Source organism: Hemiscyllium ocellatum, chromosome 10 (genome assembly GCF_020745735.1).
Source record: "Hemiscyllium ocellatum isolate sHemOce1 chromosome 10, sHemOce1.pat.X.cur, whole genome shotgun sequence".
NCBI lineage: Eukaryota > Metazoa > Chordata > Chondrichthyes > Orectolobiformes > Hemiscylliidae > Hemiscyllium > Hemiscyllium ocellatum.
The window spans coordinates 23,112,643-23,129,408 of NC_083410.1; the positions used below are offsets into that span (position 1 = coordinate 23,112,643).

Genomic DNA, 16,766 nt, shown 5'->3' on the forward strand with positions numbered 1-16,766 from the left:
TATTGCTCTCTTACTCATAGCACTACTGGTGACTAAGTACAGCTGTTCCTTTGATATTCTGATGCCAGAGATTTGAGATCAAAACAATCAGTAGAATTCAACCACTTGTAATACCTTTCATGATAAAACATACAGAATGGCTTATGCCAGTGTCCCATTGCTGCTGACAGAGTCACTATCTCACTTTCTTCAGTTAACGAAGAACAACCGGGTTATTTTTCCTAGAAATGTATCAGCCATGAAAGAGCAGAGCGCATCCCTCTACAATGCAGCAGTGGGCCTGAAGTATGTCCTTCCCAAATGTCATTACCATTTGTCATTACCATGGCTTCTATCAATGAAATCTTCAATTTATTTATAAAAACATATTAATGGTGCTGTCAGAATAATAATAAAACCTACTTACAAGTGAGGTGGTACTTATGCATTTATAATTTTAAAAAAACATACAAGAGATTTGTCTTTTTCCTCCCAAATGCTTTACTTAGAGTACAATCCTTATCCTGAAGTAATGGCAATTAAAATAACCTTTTCAGCTTTATTTTTAACTTGGTCACTATCATTTGGAATTGCTACACAGTACATGATTGTTTGGAAGCCAAATATTAATGAAGTGTCATCAGCTGTCAGCCTGCAAATGGAACATACTTCAGTTCCTGCGCGATGGCAGCAATCTGCTCCACTCGGTCCTGGTGTGCAGCCAGGTCACTCTCAAATGCCTCATGTTTTCTCAGTAAAGCCCGCACTTCAGTCAAGGAGGCAGATTCATAATCTTTCTGCATCAAAGTATAGTCTTTCCCTGGGTAATACAAGAATCTATATTAATTCAGTTAACCTTTTCCTCAAAGCATTTCAAATGTTTAGTTCAAAATTCCTTTTAAAAAGAGATCAAGAAGGGTTATTTTAATTTGTGATTTTTCTTCTTTATGATATACTTGGAGACTGTTCAGCCTATTGAGTCCTGCCAACTCTGTCACACAATCAAAATCAGTCCCATTCCCCTGCTTAATCCTCAGTTTTGCTAAATTTACTTCCCTCATGTTAATCTAAATTCCTGATAAAATCATTCATCGTCTCTGAATGCACCATCCTCACAGGCAAGTTCTTATTACCACTCACACGTTAAAAAGGGTACGTTGTCATGCCCCTCCTGCATCTTCTGCTGAAAATGTTACATGTGTTTCCAAGCTTTTGTACAATCTGTTACAACCTTTTCAATAAATGTCACACTTCAAGGAGAAACAATTTTGCAGTATGCCCACTTGTTTCCTCCATCATCTCAATTTTATCCCCTTTGGCTATATTAATTTAGACTGTTAGAGTCAAAAGACCGATACCATGCTTTTAATTTGATGATTAAAATTTTCACGCATTTTGAGGCATTATTTTGATTGAATAGAACATTAAGATGAAACAATGTTTGTCTAACATTGATTTTCATTACCTTTGTACAAAATTTCATAACACACTTGGATAGTCATCATGGCACACCAGTTGAGAACTGCTTGTCTAAACCTTTCAATCTTGTACACTTCCATTATACCTCCCTTCAATCTCCTTTGCTGGAAGAGATTTATTGTACTGTTTTTTTATTTTTAAAAAATAATTACTTCTGTTTGAACCACGACTGATTCTTAACAGATCGTAAGCTATCAAAGGATAATTTATGCACACTGGTGTATCTCCTGTTGCATTGGTCACAGCTGAATTGCCAGTAGGTGTGGGAGTAGCAAGAGGTAGATCGAGGTGGGATAGGTTGTATGTGCGAAAAACTATTGCAATTGTAGAACAGCTGCCAAGATGGACAGAAAAGATCATACAGTATTTTCAAAGACAATCAGTTCTCTCCTGTTATCAACCAACAGACTCTCATTACTGGTTGAGATCTTGTGTGCACAAATTAGCTGCTGCAGTTCCCTAAATGACAGCAAATGGTTACACTTCAAAAATACTTAATTAGTTGTGTTACAAGCAGGACATCCTAAAGTTGTGTGAAGTGCAATATAAATGCAAGTCTTTATTTTGGTTTCAACTTAGTTAAGAAAGTAAGTCATGAAGATGACATGAGGAGGCTACAAAGATTATGGATAGGCTAAGTGAATGGGAGAAAATCTGGTGAATAGAGTATGATGTGGGAAAATGTGAAATTGTCCATTTTGGGAGGAAGAATAAAAATGCAGCATGTTATGTAAATCGTGAAAGATCACAGAACTCTTGAGATGCAGAAGGATCTGGGTGTTCTTATACATGAATCATTTAAGGTTAGTCTGTAGTGAAACCAGTAATTAGGAAAGCTAATAGAACATTACATTCTATTATTTTATATTATATTGAAAGCTAATATTGTTTATTGCAAGGTGAACTGAATGCCAAAGGAAGGGTGTCATGTTTCAGTTTACAGGGCATTTATGGGGTCACATCTGAACAATTGTGAGTAGTATTAGTCTCTTTACTTAGAGGATGTGAATATAGTGGGCGGCACGGTGGCACAGTGGTTAGCATGCTGCTTTACAGCGCCAGAGACCCGGGTTCATTTCCCACCTCAGACAACTGCCTGTGTGGAGTTTGCACATACTCCCAGTGTCTGCGTGGGTTTCCTCCGGGTGTTTCGGTTTCCTCCCACAGTCCAAAAATGTGCAGGTTAGGTGAATTGGCCATGCTAAGTTGCCCGTGTTAGGTGAAGGGGTAAATGTAGGGGAATGGGTCTGGGTGGGTTGCGCTTCGACGGGGCAGTGTGGACTTGTTGGGCCAAAGGACCTGTTTCCATACTAAGTAATCTAATCTAAAAGAAGTTCGGAGAAGATTTACTAGATTAATTCTTGGAATGCGCAGGTTGCATTAAGGCAAGGTTGGACAGACTAGGTTTGTAATGGCTGGACTTTTAAAGAACAAGAGGTAACTTTATTGAAACATATAAAGGTACTGAGAGGTCTTAACAAGATAGATGTAGGAAAGATGTTTCCTATTTTGGGTGAGTCTAGAAATAGAGATACTTGTTTAAAAATAAGGCATCACCCATTTAAGTCTGAGATAAGGACTAATTAATTATTTATTGGGGCAGGCAGACTTGTGAAGTAATCAAATCAGCTATGATCTTATTGAACAGCGGAACTGGCTCAATATCTGAGGAGCCAACTATTTTCTTAACTCTCTCAATGGATTTTTTATTTCATTTAATGTTGGAGTGGCCATTATAAATTGGTACCTGGAAGCACAGGCAGACTGGAATAGTGGAAACACAGATAGATAAAGGAATGGAGAACAATATGCCCAATCAGTATTTTTATCAAAGAATTGACTATGACTGCAAACCAGGAAACTATCTTTTAGTAAAATAGCTAGTTAAAAACTTCTAACATGCGTATTCTCCATGGACTGATCAATAATGCTGTTGGAACCAACATAAAACTTGACAATACGGAAACACATGAATGGCATAGTTTGTCACATTAATGGTGGTGCCTTACCTTGTGACCACATTTCATAAGTTGTGGCTTTCTGTCTGAATTTTTCAGCCAGATGATCCAATCGCTCCAATCGTCTTATTTCTGTCTGAAGCCATTCTTCATATCCCTTTTCTGCCTGTTCAAGGCGTTGCCAAGCACCTGCAATGTCCTGGATAAAAATAAGAAGAATCAGATCTTTTTCTAATTTGGTCTATCCTTCTGCATCATAAATCAACTATGAGCATAGCACAAGTACATTCACAAGAATCCATCAAGGCAAACCTGAATAGATCACTGAACAAGAGGAATTTCAGGGTCTTCCTCTCCCATCTGGATCTGCCAATCGTCCATGTGAGAAAGCTCAGTATTTTAACATTAAAACACCATGCGAATCTCTTATTCCCTATCTCAACTATTATATTTACCTCTTTGACCATGCTTACATACTTCCAATCACGATTTGCTGATTTTTGTACAGTTTTAAACCTTGAGTAAGTCAGACAAAGGAGAGCCAGTGGATGTCATCTACTGGATTTTCAGAAGATGCTACAAAGGAGGCTGCTAAATAAGATAAGAGCTCATGGTGTTAGGGGCAAGGTACTGGCATGGGTAGAGGATTGGCTGACTGACAGAAGGCAAAGAGTCAAGATAAAGGGGTTTTTTTCAGGATGGCAGCTCGTGGAGTTCTGCAAGCAAAACTATTCACAATATACATTAACAATCTGGCCATAGGAATTGAGGGTATTGTTGCCAGGTTTGCAGATTATACAAAGATAGATGGAAGGACAGGTATTGTTGAGGAGGTGGAGCAGCTGCAGAAGGACTTAGACAAGCTCGAGCAGTGGTCAAAGAAGTGTCAGTTGTAATTCAATGTAGGGAAGTGAGAGATTAATGTATTTTCGTAGGAAGAATAGAGGCATAAACTATTTTCTAAATGGGGAAAGGCTTCAGAAATCTGAGGCACAAAGGGACTTAGGAGCCCTGGTTCAGGATTCTCTTTAGATGCAGGCTCAGATGGCAGTTAGGAAGGCAAATACAATGTTGGCATTCATTTTGAGTGTGCTAAAATACAAGAGAAGAGATGTACTGCTAAGGCCATAAAAGGCTTTGGCCACAAGTGTAGTAGATAAATTTTACAAAACCACCTTAATAACGTTAAAAATTTACCACAAGAATTTTAGTTAACATACTGAAACCATTTTTCCCTCAGAGGGCATGAAGGCTGGTCTGTTGCTGATTCTCAGCTTGGTCTGCAAAGTGTTGAAGTTGATTTCCAACTGACACTTCTCCTGAATTTTGGGAGGCTTGTGCAAACGACGGTAGTCTCGGAAATCTTCCAATTTCTGCTGCATTGCTTGCATAGTCTTCTCAGAAGATCGATTTTCCAACCAAGGGATAGTCTTCTTAATCCATTGCAGCAACTAACAGGGATAGGAACACAAATTTACTAACTAGAATCATTCTACATATTCACAGGAGTTTGTCTGAATTCCTATTTCTGCACTCACCCCCCACCATTTCCAATACCTATGGGTTTATTTTCCCCGTTCAATGTAGAAAAGAAACTTTTCACTTCATATTCACACATTCTTCTGAATCCAATCGCAAATAAAATAGATTAAACCTACAGACTTGTAAACAAGTAGAGTTTAATAATTGGAAGTAGGAAAAACTTCCTACGACTTCTTCGACTTAACTATTTAATCTCCAACCGATGATCTGGGAATGGAAATCATATCAACATGAGTTTTCTGACAGAAGTGAGAAAAACGCTTAGAATCTATATTTTCTAAGATTGAGAAATTATTGCTATTGATACACACTGGTATGCTATTTTTCCTGGTCATATACTTAAACAATAGAAATACACTTTCTTCAATTTCCTACATTCAAAATTTTATTTAAACACAATTGGGCAAGGATATAATTTCAATCTTTCATAGAACAATTTAATTGGGAGACAAAGCTTTGACATATTGAAAGAAAATAGGCAGAAAGGTGGAAAGCCAGACCAAAAAAAATGAACAAAACAAACTTGAATCAGCATAAAGCTTTACACAATGTGAAGACTGATTAAAGTGGCTTACAATTAATTAAATATTTCTGAAGCACAGTCACTATTGTAAAGCTGTAAAGGGAGGGAAAATGATAGAACAGGAGAATATATTCAATAATTTTTTTGTTCATCATTTAGAATCAAATTTTTTACATCACCCATTTTGTCCTTTCACCTTCTAATGCAAACATACCGACATCAAAATTATTTTACACAATTTCCAAATTAATTGCCTTCCATCAGATCATTGTCTTACTTTTGAAGTTTTCATTTTAATATTAAATATAACAAGGACAACAAGGGATGTGCTCAAGAGACTGACATGAGGGAATATTTTTGTATGGTTTTTCTATAAGTTTCCGGAACTCCTGATTTCTTCAGGTCTTTTCCCTTTCAACTACTGATGTTTTAAATGGTTGGGTATGGCAAGTGATGCAGTAGAAAGGGAGAGAGAGAACCAAGAGTCTCAGATGTCTGACACTGCAGCTCTGACCAACAATAGCAATGTAGCAAAACAGAGTCAGGTAAAAGTTGTATTTTTAAAAATATTCTCCTGATTTCGTTGGCTTTCAAAAGTAACATAGCTCAGATTGGCATCCAATTAGTAGCAAGTTGTATTATGCTTGTTCTCTTCAAGTTTTAAAAAAAATTAAAATTGCTGTAGTCTTACCAGACCTTCGGACTGCTCCCTCATTAGAGACAGACAGCTGATGATTTAACCGGAGATAACTACACCTCAGATAAGGGGAGAGGTTAAGTAGAGTCCTTCATAGTAACTTCAGCTGGTGCAGGAATCGAACATACACTGGTGACACGGATTGCAAACCAGCCATCCAGCCAACTGAATTAAAACAACTTCCTTCTCATCTCCAAGTGTGGTTAAAGCTTTGATTATAAACTACAATATTCTTCCTTTCAGTTTTAGTATTGGCCAACACTTTAATCTGAACACTGTTGAATGAATGGTAAAGGAAAAGGGAAACATTTCAATTATTAATATCAGAGTGTTTCTGAATTTACCTCACTGGCCAGCCTCTCATACTCTGCCATTGCCTTTTCATTCTCTTGATTCACTGCCAGGATCTTGCAAATCCTGTTGGCTGCCATCTCAGCCTATAATCAGAAATAAACCACATCTGAGACAAAGATACACGTGCACAAAACATAAAATGTAATTGGAGCATTCTGCTCATGAAGACAATTTAGTGTTTAGAAGGTGAGTAGCTTTGTTGAACCATTGCGTATTTATGAGAAATGGCAAATCACCAAAAAAATTTCAAAAATGGAGAAAAACCAAAATTTATTGATTACAAATTTATCTAAAGCTTTCATGGATCAAATGCAACGAAAAATGTATGTACCATATTTGAACCATGTTAGAATGTAAAATGAAAACAATGTAAGCCAACACAAACATGTTAGTCAATAAATGAAAAGCCTCGTAATGCTACATTTTCTTAGCTGGTAAATATTAATATGGCACATATGTACATACTACATGTCTTTCCAGTATATTTTGATGTCCAACTTATTTAGTTACAAGAGTTGCAATTCTCAATCTGAATACTTTACTAATATATTTTTTGAACTTGCCCATCATTTTGAAAGATAAGCATCCCTGGAAAAATGGCTCAAATTTGGGAACAAATTGCCTCCAACTGGTTCTATATCTTGTCCCATTGGCAACTCAAAGTGGGAGGAGTAGCATGGTGGCAGAAGTGCAGGAGTATTGACAAGCTCGGCTTTGGTTTGCTCTCTCTTCAAACGTCATTCCTAAGGTGGTTCCAGGAGAATTCAAGATTCCCTAGACAGAACTTCATTATGGCTAGATTTTGTGTTCTGCACCTCACTCAATCCCCTTGTGTATTATTTTAGCCACTGGAATAGCATTTCTAGTTGTCTTGCTTTATTGCTCACCTCCCCTTCATTTTTCTGTCTCTCCTTCCTCTCGTTTTGCCTATCCCTGTTCTGATTTCTCCAGGTTCCTCCTCTCCATCTCCTTTATTTCCAGTCTTTTTCTTCCTGCTTATCCTATTCAACTTTCCTTATCAAAATTCTCACTAGGACATATTTCTAGAATGAGGTAAAAACAATGACTGTAGATGCTGGAAACCAGATCCTGGATTAGTGGTGCTGGAAGAGCACAACAGTTCAGGCAGCATCCAAAGTGCAGCAAAATCGACGTTTCGGGCAAAAGCCCTTCATCAGGAATAAAGGCAGTGAGCCTGAAGCGTGGAGAAGGCTCACTGCCTTTATTCCTGATGAAGGGCTTTTGCCCGAAACGTCGATTTTGCTGCACTTTGGATACTGCCTGAACTGTTGTGCTCTTCCAGCACCACTAATCCATATTTCTAGAACTTCAACCGATTGCTTAATTCTTTACTTAAGGATTTAGACAAATAAGTACTGCTTGGCCATCCATCAACGTCATCAGGACTGTGTGCTACTGAGCTCATCTGATGGCTACATGCACGTAATTTTGCCTCCCTACCCCTCCTCCCCAAAGTTCACGGAGATCAATTAAAGTACTAATACTACTAATATGACTGAGATCATTCAGTTCAGCACAAGAGGGTTTAAACCAGGGGTCTTCTTGATTTGCATAATTGAATAATACACTATATAATTCATCTGTTCAGCAAACGATCACAACAGTTCCTTGAAAGACATTTATAATTGATCTGAATTCTTGTGTTAGAATGCTGAAATTCTATGAGTATTGTAAATAATAATTCCAAATTTTGAAATGACTGCATTAACTCTGTCTCCACCTCTTATTTTGTATTGCACAAAAACATGTTAGTAATGGCACAGCCACACAGTTGTTCAAACATCAAGATCTGGCCAACAATTTATCAGATGAGGCACGACTCTCATGCAAACAAATGAACACTTCTCTGGCACAAAATTAATTGGGACAACACAACATTAGAGTACCTGCTCTGCTCCAGCAAAAGCATGATAGAAACACGAAACGTACGTCATAAGAGCCCTCTGATCAGGTTTGGGTGTATTCACAATATCTGGTGAGGGGGGAAAGCACAAGGACAGGGGTAGAAAAAACAAGATGGAAAGCAACAGTTCACATTTGCCTTTGGAAGGACGGTGGGCTTGTAATTTTGTCCATTTCCTAGTTTTAGCAAATGCATTTCCCCACCTACATACTTGCTGTTTTGCTAAAATTAATAAATGACGTGAAATATAGCCTTCATTTCATTAGAGGCACCATTCGGAGGAAATCTCTATTGTTGCACAGTGTATCTTTCAGTAAGAAATTTTTATAAAGTTGTAGAATGTTCTGGAAATGTATGAGTTTGTATATGCATATATAAATAAATAGGCACACAAATGCTGATGTTAACTGACCCAACAGTATTTTTTAAAGAGACCTCTAGTGTATGTTATATCAGAAGGAATTTTTTTTTTGTTGATCAAGGTAACTGCTTAATACTGACAACTGCCATAACAAAGGAAACCGAAGAACCAACCTCCGAGCAAGTGATAGAAATAATTACAGTACTATAAAGGATTCAAATGAGGAAAAAAAGTGAATAGAAACATAAAAAGGTAATATGACCCATTCAGACAATGCAAGATGTAGAAGCTGGAAGTCAGAAGGTTGAGGCGTAAAGGTTTGAGCTGTCCATAGTTTTTGACCTCACCTTCTGTGCACCTGCAAATGTATGGTAGTAACAGGAAACATAAGTCATAACAGCCCTTTCATCAGGTCTTGCTGAATCTACAGTGTCTGTTTAGAAAGAAAATGGTTACTTTTTATTAAATGTCAAAATTAATAACAGACTAACATTCTAGATAAGAAAACCTTGGACAAATCAAATACCATCATTAAGTTAAATAAAAGTGCTCAACGCAAGAAATTGACAATCAAGGATATCTCTTGCTTTCTGCATTTCCTTGGCATGACAGCCAAATGGGAATTGGAATGCAGTTGAGAACTTTTAATTGTAGATGAAGAAGAATTCCAGGCCTGTGGTCATTTTACTGATAGAGTAAAGCTGGTCAGCACTCTCTGTGAAGATTCCAATTTGTAGAGTAAATACTGGAGCATGTTACAAGATTGCAACAACAACAACAAAAGAAATTACATCATGGCATATACAATACTAATCTGAAACTTCATCAGGTTCAAAACAGAAGCAATCACCAAGCTACAGACCGGAATTGACATAAACAAATAAAACATGATTCAGTATAATAGTAATTTATGGAGATTTGGAGGTGACATGCAGGATCTACAAGTTAACTAATGAGTTGAACAGCTTTGCTATGTACATCACAAGTATAGCAGAAAAATGATAGCAGACCCATCCCCAGAATACTCTCAGATACCCTGTAATGGCAACTTTCCGAGCTGTACTCACACTTAAAATTTGCTATGAAGATATCTAAATGGAAACAATTGTGAAAAGATAGAGTCTTCCTCCACTCATCTCCCCACCTCCTCCCAAATCCAAATGCAATTACTCATTGTCCACACTCAATACATGAAAAAATACTGAGCACATTATTTAGGAAGATCTCAGATTTTATCTCTTGTATCAGCAGCACAGTGGCTTAGTGTTTAGCACTGCTGCCTTACAGCACCAGGGACCTGGGTTGGATTCCAGTCTCGGGCAGCTGACTGCATGGAGTTTGCACATTCTCCGTGTTTGCGTGGGTTTCTTCCACGTGCTCTGATTTCCTCCCACAATCCAAAGATATGCAGGTTAGGTGAATTAGCCATGATAAGTTGTCCCATAGTGTTCAGGGATGTGTAGGTTAGGTGCATTAGTCAGGGGGAATGGGTCTGGGTAGTTTACTCTTCGGAGGGTCAGTGTGGACTTGTTGGGTTGAACACTGTAGGGATTCTCTGAGCTGAATCTCAGGTGAGGTGGCTATAGGTTCATAGTAACTTTGAGCTAATGAAAGGAAAATTGACTTAAGTTAAGAATGAGAAACTTATCTTGTACCCAATTTCTGCGTGGAAGTTGGGAAAACAAATTAATTTCTGAAAAGGACTGGGGGAGAAATTGAGTTCTGTTACAATCTTGTATTGAGAAAGTTGAAACCCACATGTGCACCTACACTTCCACCCAGAAATAAATTGAATACCATCTTAATACTAACATAGGTGTAGTGGACAGCGAAGGTTACCTCCGATTACAACGGGATCTTGATCAGATGGGCCAATGGGCTGAGAAGTGGCAGATGGAGTTTAATTTCGATAAATGCGAGGTGCTGCATTTTGGGAAGGCAAATCTTAGTAGGACTTGTGCAATTAATGGTAAGGTCCTAGGGAGTGTTGCTGAACAAAGACCTTGGAGTGCAGGTTCATAGCTCCTTGAAAGTACAGTCTCAGGTAAACAAGACATTTGGTATACTTTCCTTTATTGGTCAGGTATGGAATCCAGGAGTTAGGAGGTCATGTTGCTGTGCAGGACATTGGTTAGGTCACTGTTGGAATATTGTGTGAATTCTGGTCTCCTTCACATTGGAAGGATGTTGTGAAACATGAGGGTTCAGAAAAGATTTACAAGGATGTTGCCAGGGTTGGAGGATTTCAGCTATAGGGAGAGGTTTAATAGACTAGGGCTGTTTTCCCTGAAGCATTGGGGGCTGAGGGGTGACCTGATAGAGGTTTATAAAATCATGAGGGACATGGATAGGATAAATAAGCAAAGTCTTTTCCCTGGGGGTGGCGGGGGGGGAAACATAAAAGAGACCTAAGAGGCAACTTTTTCCATGCAGAGGGGTACATGTTTGGAATGAGCTGCCAAAGGAAGTGGTGGAGGCTAGTACACTTGCAACATTGAAAAGACATCTCGATGGGTATATGAACAGGAAGAGTTTGGAGGGATATGGGCCAGGTGCTGGCAGGTGCGACTAGATTGCGTTGAGATATCTGGTCGGCATGAATGAGTTGGACCAAAGGGTTTGTTTCTATGCTGTACATCTCTATGACTCTACGAATAAAAGCAGATAATTCATATAATGCTGGATTGTGCATGGATCAGTGCCGACTGCTTCGGTTGTACACTCACCATTGAGAAGGAAGACTCTACATAACAAGACAAGCTGTTACGAGGATGCTGACATTTTTCTACTGTCCCCACTAAGTATATCAGCAGAATAGAAGCTCTCCAGCAACCAATGTATCATCCATATAAAAAGATACAACAGGATTACACAACGTGAGATCAACCAACAGCTTTTGGACAATGTTTTGGGGCAAGGGGCATTATTGCAACAAAGAGCAAAAATAGCATGGGTCTATTTTAAGGAGCATTTATTTTTATTACTCCAGCATTTGAAGGCAGCAGGACACAAAAATAAAATTATTCTAAATATTTTCAGTGCTTTTTATAAAAATCTTAGATGTATCATTGACAGCAGTCCAGAAAGAGAGAAGGGAAACAAATTGGTACATAGAAACAAAAATCCAGCCCTACAACCCTGTCACACCAATTCAAAAAAAAACTTTTGATATGTTTTGAAATTTCCATTTGACCTACTCTTAACAACTTTTTGTTAAACGAGCAATCCGGATTTTAATTTCTTTCTACATCAGGCTGGGGTGGAGACAGAAATCATGGGCTCCAGGATTTGCTACTGGCCTCCTTATAGCCATAGTTATTAGGACCTGATGTCAGCAAATGGTTCTTGACATTCACTCCAAAAGCCTTAGCTCCAGTTCTAAAATTGTGCTCAGCCTCTTCGTGATTCCATCTCCAGGTGAAATAGTTTCTCTCCTTCAAGTGGCAGCAGCAGTTCTAAGGCAAGATGAGGTACGGGAAGTAGTATCGGCACCTGGGAGTGTACGGGCTTCAGTGAAGTGTGTTAAAAGAAGCTAACTGCAAATACTATTGGGTGAAGACAACACTCTGCTCCTCTAGCTTCCGCACTAATATTTTCAGAAGTTTTTTTTTAGAAAAACATAACTCTTGCTAATGGCCTCATTAGCTTAATTGACCAAAGAAAAATCCCAAGTGGATAAGGTCCTGTACCCGCTCCAATTATTGCTAACCAGTTTTCCAAAACAGAAAATGGGCACAATAAGATGGAAACAAAAGTCCAATTTCTTAGGCAGTGTTTATATTTTCACTCCAATTTTCTGATTACAAGAAGAATTTCAAAACTTCTTTACCTTCTGCATCCAGCATCTTGGGAATATCCAGTTCTTTTTCTGCAATGTCCAAAGCAAGATTCAGGTTGTAAAGGGCATCATCCTACATTTAGGAAACAAAAATGAGTTTTGAAAGCGAATTAAAGTACCTGCATTCAGTCATATGTCTCCAATTTTGCTACTTGAATAGTAAGTATAAAAAAGCCATAATGCTAGCTACGTGCAACATTTACAAATCACAACTGTGATTTTAGTTGGCAACTACTTCAGTAACACTGCTGACATAAGGAACTATATATACAGTCATAGTGCCTCGGAGTTAGAGTCCCATGTGCACTAGAATTGTGTTATACCTTGTTAGTGAATATCTACAACAGATACTCCCTGTCCTTAGTAACACCACTTCTGAATAGCAAGTTAACAAAAATCTGCTTCAACTGCAAAGATGCTTACTAGAAACAAGTGCAGAAATTAACCGGGATGGAGAATGAATGAACTTTGGCTATACGTGCATCATAATCCGTAGTTTTCTTAATGGCAACATTACTCAACCAATAATAAATTACGACAATACTAAATGGTGATATGTAAGCAATGTTGCATTTGTGGGATTAGATTTTACTTGTGTCCGGTTGATTGCCATCTTCACATTCATTATAAATGTGAAGTAGATGAGGCAATTTGTTCCTTTTGACTTCAATGAAAATTTAAAGCAGAAGAGGCAAAATGAAGATGATTTACAGTGACCATTTTTACATCGTCACATGATAAATCACTAAGAATGAGGTAACTTATAACAATGTTCACCTTTGTATTGAAGCACAATGTTAAAATCTACCTCATTCTTAGCAGTTTTGTTTTCAATTTGCAACATGAAAGTTTTTTTTAAATCTATAAAGCAGGTGCATGCTAAATAACTCTTGCAGTATGTTATAATCAATCAGGTCGGGTCTGTGTTTAGGTCTGAGGGTAGTAAATGCTCTAGGCAGAAGTGGGTATTGCAGATGCTGCAGATTAGAGTCAAGATTAGAGTGGTGCTGGAAAAGCACAGCAGGTCAGGCAGCATCAGAGGAGCAGGAAAAATTGATGTTTCGGGCAAAAGCCCTTCATCCTGGCCTCATTCCTGAAGGGCTTTTGCCTGAAATGTCGATGTTTCCTGCTCCTCGGATGCTGCCTGACCTGCTGTGCTTTTCTGACACCATTGTAATCTTGGCATTAAATGCTCATCCATTCTTTCAGCTACATGCATAGGCAACAGCAAACCAGCCACAATGGGGCAAGACACATCAGAATGCATGCATTGAGAGAGAGAGAGAGAGAGAGAGAGAGAGAGAGAGAGAGAGAGAAGAGAAAGGATGTAATACAATGCCTGATACAACTAAATGATTAAAGACAAACAATCAATTTGCAACATGGTATAGAAAAAAGACAGGAGAGTGAGTCAGCTGGAATAATTTTCTTTCTTAAGTACAACATTAATAATGATCTTTCAAATTATAATTAATTCATAGTACAGACAAATTCCTTGTAATTTATTCACAAAGAAACAAGTCAAGGTTGCTGGACTTTATCTATCAATAACACAAACAGGCTCTGGTCACCATGAGCCCAAAATGCCCACTGCTGATGTAAGAGAGACATATCAGAATCCCTAATCATACATCTAGTTGACTGTAGACTCCTTTATAAATTGTATTGACTGGATTATCTATATTTGGGGGTATGCACTCGAAGCTTGCAAATAAATTTCAGTCTCCCCACCTGGACTTTTAAGATCAAGCAGGGCCTGACTGCTCTGTCAGGGCATCCATGGAAAGTCCCTCTTGTTGGAAAATGATTTGAACTAAAAATTCAGATTCAAGAATAAAATACGTCTGCCTCTTGGTGATAATAAATTCAAGCTTATCTGCTCATTAATAGTGAAATGGCTCTTATACTCAACAAGCACAGGGTGTTAAAAATCAACTTCCTGCTGTGAACCCATACTAATTTACTAGTATCTGACTGTTCTGAAATCGAAGGATGAAAATAAAAACATGGTCAAGTGTTACAGATTATAAATGACAAATAACCCAGTTTATAAAATTAATTAAAAAAAAAGAACCTGAAAAAGCTGGAAGTACAAAACAGAAACAGAAAATGCTGGGAATGTGCTAAAAAGATCCTTTAGCACCTTTAAAAAAATAGATTTATTGTTTTGGATGTAACCTTTTGATCAGAAATAATATTTTTCCAAACAATTTTTCTCCTCAAGAATGCTATGTATGTCTAATATTTTTGATTTGTGCATGCAATTATAATTCAGTTTTCACTTGGGGTGGCACTGCTGCCTCACAGTGCCAGGGATCCAGGTTCAATTCCAGCCTCGGGTGACTGTGTGGAGTTTGCACATTCTCCCATGTCTGCATGGGTTTCCTCCTTCAGTCCAAAGATGCAGGTTAGGTGAATTGGCTATGCTAAACTCCTTGTAGTGTTCAGGGGTATGTAGATTAGTTGCATTCGTCATGGGAAATGTAGAGTGAGAGTAGGGGAATGGGTCTGGGTGGGATACTCTGAGGGTCTGTCTGGACTTGGACTGAATCCCCACATAGATGGAATCATTATGATCCCTACAATCTGCTATACTGCGACATTCATGGTAAGCTCACCCAAATACAAACTGATTGCAAAAGGTATTAACTGCAATCTGCTCCGTTAGCTTTGCCATATTATGCAGAAATAAATAAAAAGGGAAAAATCACAAACATCCCAAAAATAACAGACACTGATAAATGGAAAAATCTGCAGAAGTGACAGTATTAATTGTTTGTTGTCACATTACAGGTGACTTTATCACTAAACTAGTTGATTTATGCAGGAACGCAGAATTAAGTAGACATATATAATTTAAAAGCAAGTGAAAATGCTAAAGCATTCAAGATTTACTTTGAGGAACCTTTGGAAATGAGATTGAGCTGACTATGTACAGTAGGCAAAACCATCCACCTTGGTTAATGAAGGACAATAAAAATCACAATCATGCAATAAAAACAAGCTGCATATAATGCATATTAACATGCTGTCAATTAGACAGAAGACCTTTCGGAGCTTGGAGTAGTCAATAAGGTCAGGACGATGTCTGTGGATGAGCGCGCAGAGTGCAAGGCCATCTTTCCAGCTTTACAATGAGAGGAGCAAACAACAATTTAAATATAAATTATAACACCATATTTTAATCAAACTTGAGCTTGAGAGCCTGATACACAAATGTCAGCACATTCTAATCTTTCTAAATTTGTAAACCATCCTTTACAACAGTGCCTTGTTACTTTGTTATTACTTCATTGAAATTACAAATACATCGTATTAACCCAGTGGCAAACCCAGTTGCCAGAGAACAAGACAAGAAAACCCATGCATGAATTCATGTGAGGTCATGGGAGATGTGGTGAGGAACCACTCATTCAAAGGCCCAATATCTGATCTGACGAGATAGCTGCTCTCAGTATGTGGAAATTGCATCCTGGGATCCTTGATCCTGAGGAAGACCCACTGCTATCCAGCCAAGTGCCTGAGTGTCACTTAATCTGGTGGGCCTTCCCAAAAAGAGGGCTCCCACAGGCTGCAGTACTGGTAGATGGGACAGTGTCACCTCCATCAAGTCCAGTCCCATAATTCTAAGATTTGCATGCAATTTTGTCAATTCTTCTCAATCCTTCAAAATTGTTAATGCTGGTATTTAATATCCAGTGGATTCAATTACGGCAGACTGAATGTGTTACTGTTCAGAGAATTATAAAATGATATTGCACAGGATGACAACATTTGGCCAATTGTACTTTAATGTAAGAGCTATCTGTTAAGACCCCTGCAAATGCTTCCCCTTCAAGTACTTAAACAATTACCTTTTTAAAAATAAAACTACTTTCAAATTCTGCCACCCTTTCAGGTAGCATATTCCTGATCATAACTAGCTGCCTGAAAAACTCTCACCTTGAACTGTTGTTTTGTCAAATAATTTAAAACTGTTCATAGTTAGTAGTTGCTAGATATTTATCCTTGAATCATAAGGTTGGAGAAAAACACTGATGCTGAACAACCATTCCATTCCCACAAATTCTTCTGTGCAGATCACGTTTCGATTGTGACATTGCTTTAACAA

The 16,766-nt window shown here is 38.2% G+C and overlaps 1 protein-coding gene across 1 annotated transcript in view; it reads right to left on the bottom strand.

Moving 5' to 3' along the window:
• Positions 1-16,766, bottom strand: part of LOC132819689 (alpha-actinin-2-like) — a 109,153-nt gene that overhangs the window by 27,695 nt on the left and 64,692 nt on the right. The window contains exons 6-12 of the mRNA XM_060831347.1: positions 15,704-15,782; positions 12,647-12,728; positions 8,440-8,525; positions 6,523-6,615; positions 4,637-4,867; positions 3,468-3,615; positions 649-799 (exon numbers count right to left, since the gene is read on the bottom strand). Of these exons, the coding sequence (XP_060687330.1) occupies positions 649-799; positions 3,468-3,615; positions 4,637-4,867; positions 6,523-6,615; positions 8,440-8,525; positions 12,647-12,728; positions 15,704-15,782 (870 nt within the window). The remainder of the gene's footprint in view (positions 1-648; positions 800-3,467; positions 3,616-4,636; positions 4,868-6,522; positions 6,616-8,439; positions 8,526-12,646; positions 12,729-15,703; positions 15,783-16,766) is intronic.